Below are 18,067 nucleotides of genomic sequence, written 5' to 3' on the forward strand. Positions count from 1 at the left end.
TATGCCTTACATGTACTACTACTAGTCCAAATGTCAGTGGTACACTGTGCTATTCCTTCTTCAATACAATTTACCAGAGATTCAGTTTTCTCCTGTATTATTTTTTAAAACAATTGTAATTGGACTTGTGACTAGGGGCTGGTCTTCACTACCCGCCCGGATCGGCGGTAGAAAATCGATCTCTCGGGGATCGATTTATCACGTCTCGTTGGGATGCGACAATCGATCCCTGAATCGACGCGCGTACTCCACCAGCCCAGGTAGGAGTAAGCGTCGTCGACGGGGGAGCCGCGGCAGTCGATTTGCCGCCATCCTCACAGCGGGGTAAGTCGGATCAGATACGTCGAAATCAACTACGCTATTCCCATAGCTGAATTTGCGTATCTGAAACCGATCCCCCCGTAGTGTAGACGTAGCCTAGGAGTTATTGAAATAGGGTATTGTTTTGGTTTTAGGTATTATAGGTAAGGGAAATGGCTTGAGGAAAAGCCAAATTCCACTACCTCCATGAAAGGGGAGAATCAGGTTAACAGTCAAATCAGATTGTGTACATTTAACATATGTCAGAGGTAGAAGAGCTAGCTTCATTCTAAAAACAAACAAACCAACCACACACACCACTCCTCTCCCAGAAAAATTCCCACCAAATCAAAGCCACACAATAATATTTTAGGGGCCCCATGTTGTTGTGATGTAATTACCTCTGGCTATCCTACTTTGCTTTGTGTGCCTTTTGGCTTATGGAGTGGAAAAGTGGGTGCCTGGTGGCAGATGCGGGTGGATGCTGATGGCTTACTCCAAATCCCTCCAGAGTTCACTCTGGAAGGTTCCATGGCCCCGAGATACCTCATAGTTGCCAATTTTTAACTGTTTAGGTTATCTATGATAAACCAATAGGACTCACCTATCCTTCACAAAATCCTTTTGTCCATCTATAAACGTTTTCAGTTATTTCTGAAACACTAAAACAGAACTCATTACTAGGAACCTGTCCAAGAGAAGACCTACTCTTGGAAGGTGTAATCTCTGCTGAAAGCTCTCCACAGAGAGATATTCAGAAGAGATTGTAACTGAAGTAACCATTCTTTATTGTTTGTATTCTCTTTTGTTTTTAATTTTATTCTATTTTCTTTAACAATAGTTAACAATTGTGATTATTTTGCTTTTGTTTAATTGTGGTATCCACTCAGGTGTGGCAAAGAACTCCATGCAACTAAAGTAGTGCGAGTCACATCCCTGAATGAAAAGACAATGATGATTTGGCCTATCATTTCTTGTTTCTCTACACTATGAAATTTAGTAATTTTGGGGATAAAATTACTTGGTGCTCAATGACTTGAAACATCTCACTGTCCTCCACAGGTGTATTAGACAAGAATATTTATCCAAAAGAAAACCTTCACAAAACAGAAATACTTCAAGCAGCCAGAATAGCACATAATACTGACAGCTCTTCTAAAGCATCTCATGTTGTAGGTTAGTTGATCTGAAAATATTCAGAATTGATGAGGTGAATGAAAGTTTCAAAATCTGAACTTCAATCCAGATCTGAATCTTGTGGCTGACTACCCTATTTCTATAATTGAGAGAATCCAGCTGCCTGATCTAGACAATCATAAACTTCGGGGGGAATCGTTCAAACTTAGATTCTGCATTTTCACATATTCTACATTTCATTGCTACGTGCAGGTAGATATATCAGGACAGAGTCCTTAACCATAGGCGTGTGCACGGGGTGTGCCCAGGCACACCCTAATGCACGGGTGGGCAAATGGCTCCACTCCCCGGTGCGGCAAGCCGCGGGGTCCACGCTCCTGGGCCGGAGTGCCCGGCCAAGCACAGCAAGCCACCGGCCCCTCCTCCACCTTCCCCCCCCTCCCCTGGAGCCATGCTGCCGCGTGCAGCGCTCTGGGGGCCAGGCCTGCGCACTCCCGCGGAGCAGCGTTTGGCTCCGCGGTGAGGCAGACATGCTCCCCCCTCCTCTGGAGCCATGCCACTGCGCGTGCAGCGCTCTGGGGGCTGGGGCTGCGCGCTCCTGCAGGGCAGTGTTTGGCTCCGCGGGGAGGCTAGGAGCCTCCTCTCATGGTAAGGGGTCCGGGGCCAGGGGGGTTGGATAAGGGGTGGGGGCAGTCAGGGGACAGGGTGGGTTGGATAGGGGGTGGGATCCTGGGGGGTGGTGGTGGTTAGGGGCGGGGGGTCTCTGGAGGGGGCAGTCAGGGAGCAGGGGGGATTGGATGGGGCATGAGAGTCCCGGGGTCTCTCAGGGGGTGGGGGTGGATAGGGGTCAGGGCAGTCAGGGGACAGGGAGCAAGGAGGGTCCTGGGGGGGTCTCTGGAGGGAGTGGTCAGGGGATGAGGAGCTGGGAGGGTTGAATGAGTCAGGAGTTCTGGGGGGGCTGTTAGGAGGCAGGGGTGTTGAGAGGGGTTGGGGGAGGCAGGGAGCGGGGGGTTGTATGGGTTGGGTGTTCTGGGGGTCCTGTCAGGGGGTGGGGAGCAGTTGAATAGGCGTGGGAGTCCCGGGGATCTGTCTGGGGGCATGGGTGTGGATAAGGGTCGGGGCAGTCAGGGGAAAGGTAGGGGGTAGGGTCCTAGGGGGGCAGTCAGGGGACAAGGAGCAGGGAGGCTTAGGTAGGGGGTGGAGTCCTGGGGAGCAGTTAGGGGCAAGGGTCCCAGGAGGGGGTAGTCGGGGGGAACAATGAGCAGGGGGGGTTGGGGGTTCTGAGGGGGGAAGTCAAGGGGCGGGAAGTAGGAGGGAGTGGATGGGGGCGGGACTAGGGCAGGGGCAGGGCTAGGGCGGGGCTCCCTGGGTGCACACTCTAATGAAATGGGCTGTGCATGCCTATGTCCTCAACATGTGTCATGAATTATCACAAGCATTCATCTGACCAATTTATAAAAACAAAACAAGAAATAAGAGATTACAATATTGTGGAAGGCAATTTTAATTCACAAATAAATACTGTGCATATGATAATTAATTCACATTAACTAAACCAATTTCTGTTGCTGTTATTATTTGTTAAGGTGATGTGATATATGATTTATTCACATTAACTTCTGAAAGTAATATACAGTTTAGAAACTGCATAGGCTCTTCCTGTTCACTTCTTGTCTCTTTTATACAGTGATTTATGAGGTGTACAAAAATTATTTATGTGGAAAAAAAAGAACCACTGATTCTTTTGGGGGAGTGCATCTTACACTTCTAGCTAGAAAAGAAGCCAGCATACAACACTAAATCAAACTTGCTGCAGTTTAAAATATCATTATTAAATGTATAGGTTTATGCAGAACTATAGGTAAAAGGATTTTTCTCACATTAAAGCATCCATTATACCCTGTATAATTATTTAAATACATTTTTGGTGAGGAAGGTAAGACAAAAAATGATGTTTGTATATAACAGCAAAGAAAATTAACTGTAAAATTTACTATCTAAATTTCACATTAAAAATGAAGATTTCTACTTTATCTTCCCTAATTTGTATCATGATATTAAGTGTTTTTAAGTCATGATACAATCATGATATAATCAAAACAATTTATTTTTAGTGGCAGAGTAGCAAACTGTTCATGGTTTACTTTGGCATCACATATTTATCTGAATAAATGGCTACAGACAATCACAATCTTTGAAATGACAAACACATATTAAATTTAACCAAAATAAGGTTTACAACAGGAGGATTAAATTGAGTTCTACTGTATTTGAGTAACATCTTTTCCAATTAGCAAGTCTCCTTCTATTAGATTGTCATTTATTCACAAAGCCTTAAAGCAGTGTTTCCCAAACTTGGGACGCCGCTTCTTCGGGGAAAGCCCCTGGCGGGCCGGGCCGGTTTGTTTATCTGCCGCGTCTGCAGGTCTGGCCGATCACGGCTCCCACTGGCCACAGTTCACTGCTCCAGGCCAATGGGAGCTGCTGGAAGCAGCGGCCAGTACATTCCTCGGCCCGTGCCGCTTCCAGCAGCTCCCATTGTCCTGGAGCGGCGAACTGCGGCTAGTGTGAGCCGCGATCGGCCGGACCTGCGGACGTGGCAGGTAAACAAACCGGCCCGGCCCGCCAGGGGCTTTCCCTACATAAGCGGCATCCCAAGTTTGGGAAACACGACCTGAAAGGGTAATAACACTAGATTACAGTAAAAAGTTACGTTCTCTGTACTCTCCCCACCATCCGTGCTCTCTTCTCCATATGCTCAGTTGTCATTTCATTACACCACAATATCTCCATCACCCTGGTTTCCATTATTTCCCCAAACTCTCTCACCACAAAGTCCATTCCATCAACCTCCAATTCATGCTCAACTCCTTTTTACTCCTGTACTGCTGAGTGCATTTTGAGAAAATGCCTTGACCGCACAGACACTCATCCTTCAGTACTAACATCTCCCAGCTCAAACAACACTTCTCCACCATCATTTAATCCCATATTGCAATTCCAGCCACCTAAAAGAATTTCCCTGTTCCATGTTCTCTCACCAACTTTTTCAAAGAGAAGATTCAGCATGACATTCTTTCTGCCTTCCTTTCACAATCTTCTCTCACCCCATTCTTACCTCCTTCTGCACTTTCAACAACAATGAGGTTCCTCACTTGTTTTCCTCTTAACTCTTCCACCTGGCCAAGCGATGCCATCGCCTTCTTCCTCATGACCTACCCTGCCCTTACACTCTCACCACCTTCTTCAACCCTTAGCTTCTCACTCTTATTAAATTCCTTTCCTTCACAGTATGAACATGCTATGATTCCTCTATCCTTATAACCCCACAACATTTACCCTGCATCTTTCTCCAACTGCTATCCCATCTCCCTTCACCTCTAAACTCAGTGAAAGTGTCACACACAACTGTTTTATTAAGGTTCTCTCCTCCAACTCTGTCCTTTTACCCTCCAATTTGGTCTCTATGCCACTGAAACTTTTGTCTCCATGGTCTTTAATGACACTTTTATGGTCAAATTTCAGAGCCTCTACCTGGATGACATCTTTGAGTATCATCTATCTAGATCCACACATCCAGGCAGTGTCCATATGTTTCCCCTTCTTCCTTCCTCCATCACTTCCTTCCAGAGATCTGGCCTTTCCTCTCTGTTCTGCTAGTAAAAGCCTAGTCTAAGCCCTTATTATCTCTCATCTTAACAACTGCAGCCTTTTTCTCTCTGGCCTTTCTGACATCCAATTGGATTCCCAGGTCCAATCAAAAGATGCTACTAAATTAATTCTTCTGACCATGTTACCCTCAACTGAGAGATGGTCCCCCTTTCTCCACTGCATCAAATGAACGTGGCCCTTCACAACTTAGCCCCTCCCTATTTAATACATTTATCATGTGATCTTTCCCCTACTCCTTCAGTGATACTATCTTCCATTTCCTATTTGCTCCTACTATAAACACCCTCACATCTTCTTCCATGCTGCTCCTTTATGTATGGCCCACTCTCCTTAAACTAGTCTGTAAAGAGAATACCCTCTCTTCAAGATTCACTTCTACAATGATGACTACCAGAAAAAGCCAACTGATAATGGATAGTCAGATGGCCTTTAGGAGTGTCCAATATTGTATTTTTAACTCTAGTTGTGTATAAACCTGGCCTATGTAAATGCATATTCTTATTACTATTTCCATCATCCTCCCTCCCCAGTTCCTTCAGATTGTACAACCCACTGATTATATCTTATATTAAATATATTGCAAGATCTTTAAGGCAGGGACTGTCTTTTACTGTGTGTTTGTACAATACCTCAATCATGATTGAAGACTTTAGGCTACCATAATAAAATAATCATCATCGTAAATAGGTTAAAAGTGTCTACGTCAGCTAAGCCAAGAAAAGAACAAGAGCGATTCATATTCTTCACTGCCTCTGTGAGCAACTAGATAACATGTATTGATGGTGAAAATCATAGTGATGTTATACAAGAAGGAATGAGGGGGGGAAATAATTTGCTTACATACCATGGATATCATACAAAACTAAAAAAAAAGAAAACATTCAGAGCTGAAATTACTGTTAGAATAGGAAATGTTGAAATAAAAAGAATAGGCGTTTTGGAAAGCATCCCATTTCAACATAAAATGAAAGACAAACAAAATGCAGTGTATTGTTGAGATGTCCGTAATAAAAAAAATAGCTCTCTAATTCACAAAGGTGTACAACTTTTTACCAACATACAGTTTTCTAAATTTAAAAAAGGAAACCTAGCTACAAAAATAATAACTAACATGAATGTAACATTATAAGCATACTATAACAAAAGTAATAGTTTCATTAAAGAAAAGCATACTGCATGTTCATATGTGCCTCTTAATAGTTCTTCATTTTACTTTCACTTGAGCAATCCCACACAAACAGACCTTTCTCTCTTCTTTATATTTATTATGTTTAAAATGTTGGTTTAAGAAACAATGGTATATACATTTGCAATTTGATTACAAATACTGAGTCAAATGCATCCCTCGCATATTTCCATTAAAAAAAATGAAGATATACCAGGAATTAATATGGTCTCTCTATTGTCACATCATTTTACAATTCCTGCACTGCTCTTTTTTCTTGAGTTCCTCATTTTGGATCTTTTCCCTGCACTGAAGCTTTGGCTGGTTGAGGTGTATGTAAATATAGCTTCAGAGTAAATTTCTTCTTCTCTTTAAAAGTTATCATTTTGGTGCTGTAACTGGTATATTTCCAAATAAAATGTGCTGAGGAGCATACTTGCAAGCATATAATAATTAAAATGTGTTCAGATCTCAATGCTAGAAATAAGTGTATATTTAAATTATGTTTTTAATTTTACTTATGTGTTTCTTGACTTTGGTTGTAATCCACAGGTCTTGAATACATTCTCCATAATGGATCCCTAGTGGACACAGTTGTGACAGTTAAGCATACAAGGGCCATATATTGTTATCCTTTCATTTGTAACTTGTCTTCTTAAAGCAGCATATATTAATAGCTCATTCCATTAAATACCAAATCGTCTGGGTAAACATTTTTTCCATATACTATAGTATCTTTGTGTAACATGTAAAATAAAAACATGCTTACCATCATCATTCTGGGCCAAACAATTGGTGAAGACAGTAGCAATCGCAATTCCTACAGCCAACCATTCCCAGAGAGAAAACTGCTGTAGCATTTTCTATTGAACTTCACTCAAGGCAGATCTGAAATAAAAAGAAAGATTTGACATGTTCATTAATCAGTTAAGGTAAATGCATCTGTCAGATTCATGGTTAATCACTGGTAGTATGGGTCCCTAAGCAATATTACTAAATGATATGTATCTATCAGCAAGCATGTCCAATCTCCAGAACAAGACAGTTTTGTTTTGTTTATGTTATTGCTCTTTCTACTTCAATCACGGTGTTAGAGAACTGTGTAATGTTTTGTGTTAGTCAAACATATATTAAATGTTAGAGAAATTAATATATATAACATGATAAGAAAAGATAACAATGTTTGCTTTTTGTACATTTTTGCTGAGATAGCACTTTAGATTTTGCTGCAAGAGTTTGCGAATTAGAAAACTGGTTTGTGTGTCTTATTTGTAAAATATCTGGCCTAAGCAAATAACAAGGTAAAGCAAAAAGTCAAGAGGAACTTTGCAGAAAATCAGGTGTACGTCCCTCCTCCCCTCAACAAGACAAGCTAACAAGCAAAAACCCAACACCACAAAAAACAGACCAGTGAAATGAACAACTACTACTGTAAAATAAAATCACCTGGATGAAGCCAGTGGGAGTGGGACCAAAAAATGTTGGGGAACAAATAGAAGTCAGTATCAGCAGAATATTCAAAAATGTATTAATTGAGGTTAATTATTGTAATGTATGTGTAAGCAGAGTCAGGATGAGCTCTACCCTGACATCTGGTGGTGAATTATGGCGAGTGTGGAAAAGAACTCCAGGGGCTGATCTTATTTGCATAGGCACACCCACTCGCCTGGCAGGAAACACAGCAACTGAAAGTGGTTACTTTGGCTGGTGTGGGATCCCCAGTTTCTCTATTATTGGGGCAGGAAGAATAAAGTTTTGTTACCCTGATTCTGTGAATCAAGGCCAGTGGAACTGTTGTATGACAGAAGGACTGAGTGAATCCGTCACCATTACCTAAGTAGCATTTGCTTGTCAAGGGGCATGGGTTACAAAACCCAGTGAATTGAGAGAGGATGGGGACAGGTATTTGTACCTGATGGTATGGGCCCCCTCTGAGGGTCCGAAACACCAATTGCACCACCTCCTCTCTCCACTGTGGAATATCAGAGCTAACTTTGATTCCCTTAGGAGTCTAGTTACAGGCTGCTGAGCTGAATTCACTTTGGGCCAATGGTGCACCAGCACTGGGGCTCCCCTACTATACTATGAGCTGAAATCGCTAAGAGCTGAAATCACAAAAGAGCTGATGTTATTAAGAGCTGAGATCACTGAGGCTATGTTAACTAGTGGGGGAGCCTGAAGCTATATTGCTCAGCAGCTGGTGGAGCAATTTGTGGGGACGACTGGAGGAGCAGCGAGCGGTGTGGAGCCTTGCAGGGCCGGTTGGAGTGGCCCAAGGAATGGCGAGCGGAGCTGTTTGCGGGGACGGCTGGAACGGCTCACAGGTCGGTGAGCGGAGCGGAGCGGAGCAGCTTGTAGAGCGGAGCAGTTCGTGGGATGGCAGGAAAGTGGACTGGCTCGTGGTAAAGGCTGCGGCGGAACCCCCACGGAGAAACAGACGGCTGGCCAGCCTCGGATCACGTAAGGTGTCCCTTAACACCCTGCGTGCCCCCCCCCTTTTACTCTGGGGCTGCACTGACCAGGGGCAGAGACTTTGGGGGTTGTTGAACTTTTGGGACTTTGGGTGGTTGCTGGACCCCAGAGACTTTGGGGATGTTGGACTTTGGGGACTCTGGGTGATTTTTGGGTTGCTGGATTCAAGAACCAAAGGGAAAGGACACAGCCCAATTTGCTGGGGTGGGTTTTGCTCATGGTTTGTGTTATGAATCCTGTTTGTGGTGTTTTTCCAATTTTATGCTGATGTCGTTTACCTCATGTCATTAAACATTTTCTGCTACACTCAGACTCCGTGCTTGCGAGAGGGGAAGTATTGCCTCTTAGAGGTACCCAGGGGGGTGGTATGTAATTGTCCCAGGTCACTGGGTGGGGGCTCGAGCCGGTTTTGCATTGTGTTATTGAAACGGAACCCCTAGATACAGAACCCGGCCCTTGTTGCTGCCAACTTAGATGGGCAGAAGGGTTACATATGCATGAGAATGTTTTAATTAGGGGGTTAGAATGTAATGTATAAAAATAAAGACAAATGAAGTAGCTCTGTAAACTGAGTCTGCACAAAGTTACAAAAAGAAAATTAAAAATTTAACAATAAGGGACTGGAGAAAATACAGGGGAAGACTAGTCAAGCATAGCAGAAACCAGAGATTTGAAAAGAGTCACCCTGTCCTCAAGGAAAGTAACTTGATCATTTACTTTTCTTGACTTATCTCTTTTTACATGTATATGTAATTCATATGTAATAATAACCCTGTCTTAAAATGTATATAACAAAAGCTAAAAAAAACCCTCTTTAAGTCTAGATTGGAGTGGATCTTGTTTCTCACCAACAAAGGTATCAAGCAAAGAAATATGTTATTCTCCTTCCTTCAGCTTCACCATTAAAGTTCACTGCTTTTCTGAAAAGTGATAATATAAAACAGATGTACCAATCCTTAAAGCTGCTGCTCAACTTCTGGGCTTGGCTGGGAGATATCCCACAGTGTTTAGACCCACTGAACACACCCAGGCTTCTAATAACATCTGGGACTGGTCCATTGCCAGTGCAGCACAAACCATAGAACAAGGCAACCTGGTGGATACAGGTCCACTGAACCAAACAAAAGTTTATAAAGAGTAGCATTTTTAAAGTTATACAATGCTCTATTCTGTTATTCTGATAAAAAAAGAACTCCCACAATTCAGGGGTGAAAATTACATTATTCTGAACATTTTTATATGAAAATATCAGAATAACAACAATGAAATATCAAATGGAAGCAACAAGAACGATGGAAATGAAAAGAGACATGGATAGTAAAACAAAGCTATTGTCTAAAAAGTATATAAATGCTGTCATTTTACTCATGTAAAGCACTTAGCCCACTGGTTTTCCTTATCACTTTCTGCTAGTATTTTTGTATTATGGTCATATGAGCTATATTTTCATTAATTTCTGAGTCAAACAATTGTCCCTCCACCCTCCGCCACTTAACAGCCTTTAGCATCAAAGCAATCTGATCTGCCATCAACAAGAAATTATTAAAGCCACTGCTATCATTTTCCTTCAAGAAATTGAACTTTTCCGATCTCTGCATCTGTATAGTTTCATCTTAGGCATTTATTTACATCACAAACAATAGTATCATATTAGGACATTAAAGCTTTCTTCTAAATAACTCACACTAAGTTACATTTATTGCAACCAAGAGAAAGCAGGGTTTCCGTTAAAAGAAATAAATGACAGCTCTGTTAAGTATTGGAAGAGGCACACACATCTACAAGACTTGGTTTGAATCTTGTTTTCCCAGTTTATAGCAGTGACACTGCACCCCGTATTCTTCATAGTGATATTATTATGATATGATACTTTCAGTCTAGATAGCTGGTTGGGAAGGGCCTGTTCAGGGCAATGAGCCATTAGGGGAAACAATAGGCCTTAGGAGAAGCCTGTCTCCCACCTGGTGAGCCTTCCTCAAAACACTCCAGACAGCCTGTAAATAATGGCTGCTATGACTCTACAAGGACATGTGACCAGGCCATATGATTCTGGATTCCATCTTGGAATGTCAGTATTTTTCCACAAACCGCTCTGGGAACCAAGTTTTGAAACAAAGGGTTGCTGCCATATGCTAAAGCTATATAAGACAGGGAGTGACATCATCTGTTGTTCTTCACTCCCCACACAAGAAGACTTCTGGAAACACCTGGGGGGGGGGGAACTGGACTGGGGGAAGTGCTGGTCCTAGGCTAAAGGGATTTCTAGCCTGTGTATGAAGACCTGAGAAACCAAAGCTGTAAAGCTAATGCAGCTTGTGCCTTAAGAATCTACAAGTCTGCCTGTACCATCAGTTAGACTGGATATGAACAGCAGAGTCTCACCCTATCTAGTATATTAAGCTTAGGGTACGTCTATACCCAGCCACTAGTTCGGCGGCTGGCAATTGAACTTCTGGGTTCGACTTATCGCGTCTTGTCTGGACGAGATAAGTCGAACCCGGAAGTGCTCGCCGTCGACTGCGGTACTCCTGCTCGGCGAGAGGAGTACCGCGGAGTCGACGGGGGAGCCTGCCTGCCGCGTCTGGACCGAGGTAAGTTCGAACTAAGGTACTTCGAACTTCAGCTACGTTATTCATGTAGCTGAAGTTGCGTACCTTAGTTCGAATTGGGGGGTTAGTGTAGACCAGGCCTTAGTTTGCATTTTTGTTTATTTGCTAGGTAATCCACTTTGATCTGTTTGCTACCACTGTTTGCTTTTGTAGTTAATACATTTATTTTATGTTTTAATCTAAACCAGTGAGTTTGGAGTGAAGTGCATGGGATTTGCTCAGAGAGGCTATTGTATATTTCTCTCCACTGCACATTGGGAGGGGGAGGGACGAACTCTATGAACTTACACTGTACAGTTCCCTGTGCAGCGCAAGCCGGTGTAATTTTGGATTTATGCTCCAGAGGGGGTGCATGCCTGGGGAGCTTTAGCCTTTCTACTGTTGGTTCATGCAGTGGCTAGTCAGAGAGCCTGCTGTGGGTATGCTGGTGGAAGTATAAAACCGAGAGCATATCTTCAGCTTGGTGGAGAGAACATCAATTCCAAGAAACCAGAGAAGCCCTTCTGTGTGATAAGGGCACTTAGGACAGTGAAGGAAGATGAATAATGCTCTTAATAGCAGCAGTTTCAATTATTTTCTTCAGGGCTTTCTTTTACTGATTCATAAACAAACTAGTCCAAAAACAAACCGCTCAGAACAGTGTTCCCCAACTTCCAGAGACTGTTCCAGCTTCCTAGTTTCATCTCTCTAGGTTGCTTCCACAGCAATAAATTACGTGACAGGGCTTGGCTTAACTCCTCATCTACTGTGTGGGCCTTGCCTCAGACCTCCACTGATAAGGTTGTACAGAGGACACAGAGAAAATTTAATTGGAAATTTGTGCAGAAATTATTGCTGAATGAACCAACAATAATTTCCTCTCCAAAGGAATGGCTGGATTTGTTGAAGCCCCCATTATAGCACCTTAGAGAACAGAAGAGGATGGGGAGCATTTTGGAGATTGTGGAGGTATGCACAGGTCCACACATTCATGGCAAAGTGTTTGTTTTAATCCCTAAATTGCTTGCTATTTCTTCAGGGCAGGTCAAAATTAGCCTTCAACAGAGTGATAAAGAGGAAGCTCCTAGACCAAATGGAGGTTTCTCCAATGTAGGGCAGGAACATAGAAAAAAAGCAACAGACCTTCTACTCAAGACCACACAAAATTTACCAGTGTTACAATGTTATTTTTCCTTCAGTAATTCAGATATGGCTTGTTCTTGTTACCTTTTAAAGTTTATTCAAGTGCTACTTTCTGATTACTTTCAGTTAAATTGCTAGTTTACCAGTTTCAGCCAATCTGAAGTTACTTTAAAGTTACTTGTGGTTTAAAAACACAACTTTTAAAGTAAGTGAATAAATATATGATGATGATTTTTTTCTTAACTGGTTAATATTAAACAAATTTGATCATTATATAAAGCATAGCCACTTCACAGTATGATTTATTGATAGCAAATTAATTTAATATAATCACCAGCATCGTTAATTGGCTTTTGAGGATATGTGAGAATCTCAGAATAAATTTATTCACAGATCTTGCCAATGAGTGAGCAAGGATTTCTAAATGCATTATATGCTTTACAGTTTTCCCAGTCTTCTAGAACACTAATAAAATAAAGGTTTTAATACTAATAAAATTACTTTAGATATTACTAGTTGTCAAATGCTTCCAAGTTTTTATAATTCAGAAATGCTAGGCAAACGATCTATGATTACAGATCTTCAGCAAACAGAATGAGTTTATTTTAAAATATGTAATTAGATAATTCTTAAATCAGCGAATGAACATGTATACAAAGAAGAAAAGTGCACGTATTTGTAATAGTCCTGAAGAGAAATAGGCATATACACTTCCCCAACGATTTTTATACTAAAAAATGACCAGTTCTCCAACAAAAATGCTTAATTTTAGAAAGATAGTTATTGAGTCCTCAACTGACATCCAGTGTGGTGGGACTACTCCAGAGAGGTTTTAGGACTCAGACATCTTGGCAGATTTATTTTTGATTCAGATGAAATGTCAAGTAAACCATAAGGATGGAAATGGAGTTGTTCTAAGGGTAAGTGTCTCTAGATGAAACTGTAAATAGAGCAGAATAAAAGATTGAGCCTTTCATTCAGTAATCCTGTGGGCCGCTGTAACAGAAACTGGAATCAGAAATTTAGTAAACACAAGCATCCTTACAAAATAGGAAGTAAACAGAATCTTCAAATGCCAAAACAGGTCATGAACAGCGCAAATAAGTTTGAAGACCTCAAGTGAGACAGTTGAGGATTGATTACTCACGTGAGTAAGAGATGCAGGCTCAAGCTCTAAATTTGTAATGTAATAGAGAATAAAAAAAGGCTAATATGATTACTGGAGTAGAAAACTATAATATTTCTACATGGTATGGTACCTGAATGTTTTACAGAAAGATGCAATGAAGAGGGAGTTCAAAGAGTAACGTACAAGATGGGGAATTATATAGCTGAGAGCAAAGACTTTAACTAGGAGTAATAGGATGAAATTAAGAGAGGAAAAATGCACATTCGGTATCAGGACATTTCTGATAATCAGTATTCCTAGGAGTGCGATATATGACTGTGTAACATTAGGGGGGAAATAAAGTGGTATATAACAGGCCCAAATGGAGTGATGGAAGGCCCATCATTTTTGGTACTACCTCCCCCCCATTAGTCCTTCACAAAATAACAATAAATAAATAATATAATATAAGGCACCATACCCATCCCATACAACCCAGGGTGAAACAGAATAGCGAAATAAACCAGGAAGTGGAGATGGACATGAGCTAAAACAGTATTTTCAATCTTTTTTCATTTGCGGACCCCTAAAAAATTTCAAATGGAAGTGAGTCCCCTTTGGAAATCTTAACAGTAGCCTGAAGACCCCCCCACGGATCCGAGGACCACAGCTTGTTAACCACTCTTCTATGGTAATGACAACCTTTTGTGGGTCCCTTCGATATAGTCCATGGACCCACAGGGGACCACAGACCCCTGGTTGAAAACCACTGAACTAAAAAAATAAATCTTGTCCTGGCCCCCAGTAAATATTTAATCTACAGCGAGGACCTAGACGTACAATAACACTGAATCTCAACAATCCAAAATATTTGGAGAAATATAGATATGGATCTATATCCAATTTTGCACCACTTAAAACAGTGGGAGTTTTGCCATTGACTTCATGGGAGGTAGATTCAGCAGTGTGTGGCTTGGGTCCATCTCTAATATTAATATTAACTATACACTTAAAATTCCTTATTTTATAAACACATCCATATATTAATACCTTTCTAAAATGGATTGCTACCCTGTAGCAGCAAATTTGAAGATACTTTACCAAAGATTATGAAAATGCTTCAAAAGTAGTCATTAGAATGTGTAAATGAAATATGCATGCATTAAAAATAGGTAAATATGGATTTATTCAGTAGCCTCACATGTAAATATTTTAAATAGAAAATATTTGTTTACATGAGAGAATATAATAGCTCCTTTGGAACTGCCATGGTTGAATAAATAATACAGGTTTTTAAAACGGTCTAAATACCCATTTTCATATAAAGTATTTATTTATGCAACCAAGCAGAACATCTTCAAGGATCATAACTTATATACTTTAATTAGTTCTTTTTTCTCTGTGAGTTTATTAGAGTTGCAATAAAAAATGAAAATGAACAATATATAATCTACTTTTAAATAATATTTAATGGATATATTCTGTCATAGGATATCATATCAAAGTTTTTACTAAGCAAAACTCTTACTCTTTTAATGTTGAAGTTTTTTAAAATTAAAATCTGTTCAAACATTAGATACCTGAAGCAAAGCACTTCCATCCTGACATTGGAATGACAACATTTCAAATAATTCCAGTGCTTTATGTAAATTTTGGGCACATTCAACAGCAAAAGGTTAATCAGACCTATGTTAGTTCACAAATAGAAGAAAACACATCAGAAGTATGACTTAAAAATCACAAAAGTTAGGAAACTCAATGATGTTTAAAACTCAATCCCTAATTCAAACTGGTGTCACTATTCATGACAGGGGCCATGTCGAACTGTAGTGTGCTGTTCCATAATCCAGTGAGGGTTGGCCCCCCCAAAGGTGCTAATTATCCTCACCACCCATTTTCTCCAAGAAGAATTGAGGGCACTCAGCAGTTCACATGGTCTGACCTTCTATTTATTTTATGATACCCCTATTCCCTGTATTTCTCTTCCCCGTTCATCCCTCCTCAATGCATCAGATTCCATTGACCCCCAAATCAGGGCCTCCTGGAACCATAGACATCCTTCAGATATTGCACAATGCGGATCCCAAATGCTAATTCTAGCTGGAGTCTCCAAAGGAGAGGTTACTTAACTTGTGCAGTAACTGGAGTTCCTTGAGATGTGGCCCCCTGTGGGGTGAGCCATTTTAGGTACACCTTTGCTCCTGCGCCTTTTAGTAGCAGTGCCTGTTCAGCATGCACATGCCCACACGACATCCTCGTCTCCCGTACCGAATAGGACTGCATGAGTGAACCACCCTCAGTTTCTACTCTATTGTAAAGCCCATAGAGGCAGCTCCAAAGCAGAGGGGAGGAGGGGAGGTAGTGGAGTACCCAAGGAACACACATCTTGAAGAACTCGTTACTGCACAAGATGTGCAACCTCTCCTTCTTCGACTGGTGTCCCTGTGGGTGCTCCACTTTAGATGACTCCCTAGCAGCATCCTTTTAAGAAGGTGGGAGCTCAGATCAGTGTCCATGACTGAAGAAAGAAATGCACTGATTACTGCAGCATCTGACCTTGCTGTGTGAACCAAGCTATAATGGGCAGCAAACATATGCACTGAAATCCTGTTGCAGACTTGCAGATTGCAGCAACTGAAACAACTTTGAGTAGGGCTACAGACATAGACTGATCTAGGAGAGTATGCAGTCACTCTTAAGGGAGGTGTAACCTCAGTGAAACCATAACAGGCAATAATAGATCCAAAAATACATTTAGGAAGCCTTCGAGTGGAGATAGGTGCTCCCTTAGAGCTGTCTATAATAGAAACAAAAAGAGCCTATGGGGTGTTCCTGAATAGCTTAGTTCTGTTCAAGTAAAAGGCTAACACCCTCTCAACATCTAGCGTACAAGAAGACGACTCCTGTGTGGACTGCTGCGGATTAGGAAAAAAATGAAGAAGGTGAATACTTTGCGTAATGTGAAATTCAGAAGACACCTTAGGTAAAACTTTGGATGGGTTCATAAAGATACCTTCTCCTCAGAGAACAAATTAAAAGGAGGATCTGTCATTAGAGCCTCCATATCCCCAATCCTTCGAGCAGCAGTGATGACCTCCAAAAAGGCCATCTTCAAAGACAGATGTAGCAGCGAGAAAATAGCTAGTGGCTCAAAAGGCTGTTTCATTAGATGGTTAAAAACAAGGCTGAGATCCCAAAGTGGTATAGTGGCTCTAATTTGCAGTAAAAGTTTGGTAAGTATTTTTAGGAATCTCGCTGTGGTTGGATGAATGCATATGAAAAACTTCTACTGGCATGTGGAAAGATGCTGCTAAATGAACCTTGACGGAAGTCATAGAAAGACTGATTTTTTCAATTCCAACAGATAATCTAAAAGAGGAAAGAGACGACTGGACAGGAGAAAGATGGCACCAGTTACACCAAATATTATATTTTCTCCATTTCTAAAGATAAGTATGCCTTGTAAATTCCTTTCTGCTATTTAAAAGTGCCTTTTGTACTTCCGATGACAAGACAGTCTCTAGTCCCAAGAACTAATGAGGAACCAAGCTTGAAGTTGCAGAACATTCAGATTGGGGTTAAGTATCTGACCCTAGAGATCCTGAGATAACAGTCCAGGTTCGATCAGGAGCTGCACAGAGGGTGACAGACGAGTTTGATGACATAAGGAAACCAAACTTGTCTTGGCCAAGTTGGTGCAATCAAAATGACTTAGGCTTGATCCAGTTTGATCTTCATAAGGACCTTTAAATGCAATAAAGATGGAGGATATGCATAAAAAATACCATAAAAATGTTTCCTTGAGAATGGGGATTGAGTCCCATTCTGGAATTGAATTTCCTGTACTTTGTGTTGGCTGCCATTGCAAAAAGATTGAATTCCAGAAATCCCCAAGCTAGGAATATTTTGTTGAGGACTTGAGAGTTCAACTCCCATTCATAATTTAGGAAGAAATGTCTGCTGAGGTTATCCGCCACAGTGTTTTGTATACCCAGGAGGGAAGAAGTCACGATGGCTATCTGATGGGCTATGCACCAGATTCAAAGTTTTATTGCTTTGGTGTAGAGTGAGGGAGAGTGTGCCCCATCCCAATGATTGATATAATACATGTATGCTGTGTGGTCCATCATGATCTTGATGGAGTTGTTTTTGAGTAGGGGAAGAAAATGGAGGCAACATTTCCAACAGGAAACTCAATATAGTTTATTCGTCTCTGTAAATCCAACTCTTTAACACACCTTATAAACACAGATGGTCTCTTAACTGCCTGTGTGCGTGTCCATCTAAATGACATAATTCCCACTTGTTTATTGTATTGTTTATGTATTTTCCTTAATGCTTCTACATACAAATATTTTATTTAAAAGTCTTTAAAATAACTCTTCAATTTTTTATTACATATATATATAATTTATATATATATATATATATATATATAAACACTGAAAGACAAGATTTAAAAAAATTACTACCATGCAAAAG

General features: G+C 41.0%; 1 protein-coding gene across 1 annotated transcript in view; it reads right to left on the minus strand.

Annotated features, from left to right (window-relative positions):
- PCDH15 (protocadherin related 15) overlaps nucleotides 1–18,067 on the minus strand; it is an 812,634-nt gene that overhangs the window by 722,883 nt on the left and 71,684 nt on the right. The window contains exon 2 of the mRNA XM_026651074.1: nucleotides 7,044–7,162. Coding sequence (XP_026506859.1) covers nucleotides 7,044–7,134 — 91 coding nt within the window. The 5' untranslated portion in view covers nucleotides 7,135–7,162. The remainder of the gene's footprint in view (nucleotides 1–7,043; nucleotides 7,163–18,067) is intronic.

The sequence above is a fragment of the Terrapene carolina genome, unplaced genomic scaffold, assembly GCF_002925995.2.
Source record: "Terrapene carolina triunguis isolate 2854851 unplaced genomic scaffold, T_m_triunguis-2.0 Scaffold95, whole genome shotgun sequence".
Taxonomy (NCBI): domain Eukaryota; kingdom Metazoa; phylum Chordata; order Testudines; family Emydidae; genus Terrapene; species Terrapene triunguis.